At 40.5% G+C, this 5,069-nt stretch overlaps 1 protein-coding gene across 1 annotated transcript; it reads left to right on the forward strand.

Moving 5' to 3' along the window:
• Positions 1-256: 256 nt before the first annotated feature.
• Positions 257-2,147, forward strand: LOC148880009 (CASP-like protein 4A4). Its single transcript, XM_088966647.1, has 3 exons — positions 257-681; positions 1,258-1,393; positions 1,774-2,147. The coding sequence occupies exons 1-3, from the start codon at positions 380-382 to the stop codon at positions 1,957-1,959; spliced, it is 624 nt and encodes a 207-aa protein (XP_088822773.1). The 5' UTR covers positions 257-379; the 3' UTR covers positions 1,960-2,147.
• The last annotated feature ends 2,922 nt before the right edge of the window (positions 2,148-5,069 follow it).

Below are 5,069 nucleotides of genomic sequence, written 5' to 3' on the forward strand. Positions count from 1 at the left end.
GGCACTCGCAAACTAATTTTTCGAATAAACAAAGACTTTGTAACTCTCTTATCCATATTTTTACATTTTGCGATCCGTCTAAGCAAAGAACTGTCTTTAATAGATGACTGCGGATTATTCAATTCTAACTTATGACGAAGATAACCTTTGGCTGGTTCAGTTGACTTGAATCTTCCTTTCCACCAACTGCCTCTCTTTTCCTCTTTCTTTAATTTGACAAACACCTATCAAACAGTTCATATCGGAAAGATGCCTTTCGTCTTTGAAGTATGAAAACTAAATAAATAATACTGCAACAAGGTTTTATATGTATTCTTATCTTTTTTAACAAGGTTTTATATGTATTAGAGCAAGGAATAGTTGGAAGAAGAAAGAAAAGATGAGTGCAGGCGATAAGGTCTCCATGAAAGAAAAGCAAGAGAAGCAGCGGGGGCTCTCTGTTGAGCAGTCGGCAATGGCGGGTGTGACACCTGCTGTCTACTTTCCGTCGCCGGGTCAACCTCAGTTTCAGACGCCATCCCCATTCGAATACTCTATTGCCTCCACCACGTGGAGCTCCCGGCACTCCTTCCAAGTCCCAACTCTTGTCCTTCGCTCCCTCGCGCTACTCTTCTCTTTTGTATCTGCGCTCTCTCTCGCTGCTCCGAGACACGGAACGCCTTTAAACAACCCACCCTTAAGGTGAGCATGCCTACCTTCTTTTCTAAGGATAGGTCAGATTGACAGATGAAATTATAGAATTCTATCCCCAATAAAGCATTAGCAAACTACAAGGGTGAAGGAAATGAGAAATCCTTTTGTTTTTCAAGGATCATAGAGTCAACGTATAGTTATGGAGATACAGCCCCATCAGTTGGACAGATCAGGAGTGCTCGGGCGCATCACAGCATCAACATGGATAAAGGGGTGGCAATTTCTGACTCAACCCATTCCATCAATTAACAACCCACCCAAGAGTCCAAGACCCAACCTATCAATCAACTGTTTTCCATGTTGATGCTGTGATGCGCCAATCATCCTCCTGGTCTGTGCAAATGGTGGGCTCATTCAAGACATACGATATCGCTTAAAAATCTGATTGCCTGATTCCATCCCCAACCCGTTTGAGCTCACTCTTCTCCTGTTCTAGTTCAACCTATCACTATGCGAGATGGATGGTAATTGAGACATATGCGGGCTGTTTGCCGAGACAGGCCGACCTGTTGTTTCCAAGTGAATTCATCTTTGCTTCTAAGAACCTTGCGAAACTTGATGCAGGTACTGCTTCGTAGTGACCATCGGAGCTTCTGTTTACTCAGCCTTCCAACTCTTTAAGGGTGTATGTGACTTTGTCTACAGAGGCATTCTCATCTCAGAGGTGGTCTCTGACTACATGAGCTTCATTTTCGATCAGGTAAAGGTCTTTTCTGATACGATTTCATTTAATAAGGACCATTTCTGGTTCTGGCTTCTGAAGATGGAGGGCCCGCCCCTTGGGGTTGTTATAGTTTGTACTTGTGTATCTCGAAAAAGCATATATGAATGGGATTGAAGTCGTAAGTCTCAGGGCGACCTGAGAACTGGGGACAACAAAACTGGATGGGTTCAGGTTCATGGCGGATTCTAGCAAGTCCTCTTATCGAGAATACCCAAGTCATCCCCATTTTCAAATCTCAACCCATTAATTTGATTTGCTATCATAGAGGGAAAAATGAAGTATTTGCTTGTTCTATCTCTTCTTGCTTGGTTTCTATATGAAGGCTTATTCTCTTCCTTGTGGACAATATGAAACAGTTGGTGTGTTACCTGCTCATATCTTCAGCGTCGGTGATTCTATCTGCAACTCAACACATAAAAAGTAGTACACCGCTATGGAAGGCATCAGTGGTTTCTTTCAGCATGTCTTTCGCGGCCTTCCTTGTTTTCGCAGCTTGCGGCATCTTGTCCGGCTACAAGCTCTCCAAGAGGATCAGCTGGTGAACTTCTGAAAGCAGCCTGGCTAAAGCTTGTCTCATCCCAATTCCCACGAAAGCAAAGGTCACAATTGTTTTTATATTAGTGTACGTTAAAATTGTTGATGACAGTCGCTTTGTAGATAAACCAAGCATCCATGGCACTTACCAAGTTAATGGGTAGTTATTGGGTCACTCTAGTTTGATGTGTGGACAGAGAGATTGTTGTGGAATGTGACCACAGGATGGATGGGCTCTCTTTGAAAATTTAGTGGAGGACGATACCCGTGGCCCGGAAACTCGGCTTCCGTCAGGGTAGGGGCGGGGCGGGGACGGCTCAGGGAGCCCTCTCCCCATCCCGTTCCTGCCAAAATTCTCTTCCCCGCTAACTGGGATAAAGTTATTCCCATCCCGCCCTATCCTTGCAGGGGTCTTCGTTCCCCGTGATTTTTTATAATATTAATCATTTTCTTTTTGTTTTTTATTTTATTTAAAAAATAAAAAAATAATTAAAATTTATAATTCTATTAGAAAGATGCAAATATATTCAACCATATTTTTTAAAATATTAATATATAAATATATGTGTATATATAAACATTAAAACATATATAACATATGCATACATATATACATATATATTAGTGGGGACCCCATGGGGCGAGCGGGGAGTACTCTCCTTGTCTCGCTAACGGGGATGAAAATTTTCCCATCCCCGTCCCTACGGGGGAAATCATCCCCATCCCTATCCCATTCGGGACAGATCGCCATGGTGATTGGGGAAATGAGGAAAATTGCTATCCCTACGTCAGGGCAAGCTAGTGCCAACACCATTCCAACTGTACTTTTCAACCTTGCATTGGAAAGAGAATATCTCTCCCCATGAAATAAAGCAAGAAGTAGGGAGATATTCTCAATGCAAAGTTGTAAAAGCTACTGAACGGGTTTTGCCCTCACCATTTACCCAACTCAGCCAAGCCAAGCCAAGCCAAACCATTTTCTCTTATCAACTAATCTACCAACACTTTTGTTGCTCTGTGCATCTCTAGGTGGGTCATACACTTGTACTTCTAACTAGGGGTGCAAGTTGGGCCGTGTTAAGGCTGCATTTAGCATTTCTTATTTTAAGGACTCATCTCCTTTATACATTTAAAATGTTTTTTATGAACAGTGAATTTTTAATAGCAAAAAGGAGACAATTGTTAAAATAAGGAATGCTAAATCCCAAGGTTATGAACCCCAATCCTAATCCTAATCTATGGCTGTTTATGAGACCCATCAAACTGACCAATTCAACCCAAATTGGTTGGTTTTCAAACAATACCGGTTAATTTTAGTGCCTAAAATAAAATAAACCAAGAAATCCGGTTGGTTTTGGTTTGGTTGTGTATAAACCGAATATATACATTTTCTTTTTTTTTTAAAGTGAACTAACTAACTAACTAACTAACTATATATATAAGATCTAGGCTCTTACCCCCCCACCCCCTCCAAAAAAAGAACAATCTAAGCCATGAAAATGGCCTCCTAGCTTAGTGAATTAAATTCAACCATCCATACACAAAATTTTCAGCCAATTTGGACTATCGAGTATCAAATACACCCAAAAATCTATACCATGAAAGCGGTCTTTTGGGAGAAGAGAATTAAGAATGTCCGTATATCATCAGTCAATTAATTCCAACCACCCAAATTATATATGGAGATTTAATTGATTTAGCCATGTAAATGAACTAACTCAACCCAAAATCTAAGCCAATAAATAGTCTTCTAAAGTTAATTAGTTAATTTCAATCATCTAGCTGATATTAAGATTTCAACTAATCTAATTCTAGACCACCTAAATCATACCAAATTAAACCAAGGATCTAGTTTGTTAGTTTGATATCCATAAATTAATTATTGGATTATCAAAGTGAGGTATTCCTAATTTTCACAAGATGGAATACATAATTTTATCAATAATGAAAAAATGCATAGACAATTTAATGTTTTGTCAAGAATTTAAAATTATACAAAGCTATAAGAGGCCAAGTGTAGGTATATGTTGATCACTGTAACCGTAATAGCATAGAAGGTGCTCAACCGATGCCACAAAGGTACCCATGATGAGTTCACACTCGGTACAAATCTGCAATGAGCTTCGAGCTTGCACAGGCTTGTGATGAGCTCAAAGCCTAAAATGAGCTTGCAATGAGCTTAGGGCCACCACGGGCTTGCAATAAACCCAAAGCCACAATACTAAAGACAAACTCAAAGCCATCGCGAGCCTACGATGAACATAAAGCCATTGTGAGGCTACGATGAGATTAGATCCATCGCAAATCTACGATGAGCTCACAGCCACCGCTTATCAACGACGAGTGAAAGAACGCGACAAACGACCAGTGTCGTTCAAGATAAGATGCCTAGTAGGATAAAGGGAGACACGTAAGATTAATAATAACATCATAAGCGCCACATCAGTCTAGGAGACTCGGAAAAGGAAGTAGCATACGTGTATTATGAGAATCCTTAGATGGAAGGAAACTTCGTTCTTGAGATATCTCATAAGACACATGGTGAAACCCTAGCGGTGTTCCCTGACAACTGACACCGAATCAAAAATCCCCTTTCCTGGTGGGAATAAAACACTTTTAGCTCATTCCTTTCAAGACCTCAGGATCTCTCCCTATAAAAGGAGGTCTAGCTCATAATGAGAGGAAATTCTGTCAATCATAGACTTTAGCCTACCCTTTGCCCTCAGCTTTTGCCCTTCAAGGAGACCTTGTACGTAACCTTACCACACCACTCACACCAAGTATCAAAAACAATAATAAAGAGGATTATCATTTTCACTCTCACCCACAAATTACAGGGGCCTACCTCATTAAAAAATTACAGGGCCTTTGTAATTTACCCCAAGTAAAATGTGATGATTTGAAATTCAACATATAAGAGTCCAATTACGATCCACTTTCCAACTAAGAGATGGTGTGGAAGCTGATTTGTTCCAGTAGAGACATGATTCAATAGACTGGACTAGCCGGTTGAAGATATTGAATAATGACCCTAGGCTTTGATTGATTCGGTCATGCCCAAATAACTAGACTTGCTCAGAACCTATTGAAAATCGGTTGACCAGCCGGTTGAACCAGA

Source organism: Nelumbo lutea, chromosome 1 (assembly GCF_056320005.1).
Source record: "Nelumbo lutea isolate HS-2025 chromosome 1, American lotus-T2T, whole genome shotgun sequence".
Classification (NCBI taxonomy): Eukaryota; Viridiplantae; Streptophyta; class Magnoliopsida; order Proteales; family Nelumbonaceae; genus Nelumbo; species Nelumbo lutea.

Bases quoted from the DNA above. Each gene is read 5' to 3' on its own strand.
- LOC148880009 (XM_088966647.1), top strand. From the start codon at position 380: ATGAGTGCAGGCGATAAGGTCTCCATGAAAGAAAAGCAAGAGAAGCAG. The intron at 682-1,257 runs GTGAGCATGCCT...AACTTGATGCAG, and splicing joins TTAAACAACCCACCCTTAAG to GTACTGCTTCGTAGTGACCA. The intron at 1,394-1,773 runs GTAAAGGTCTTT...AATATGAAACAG, and splicing joins TGAGCTTCATTTTCGATCAG to TTGGTGTGTTACCTGCTCAT.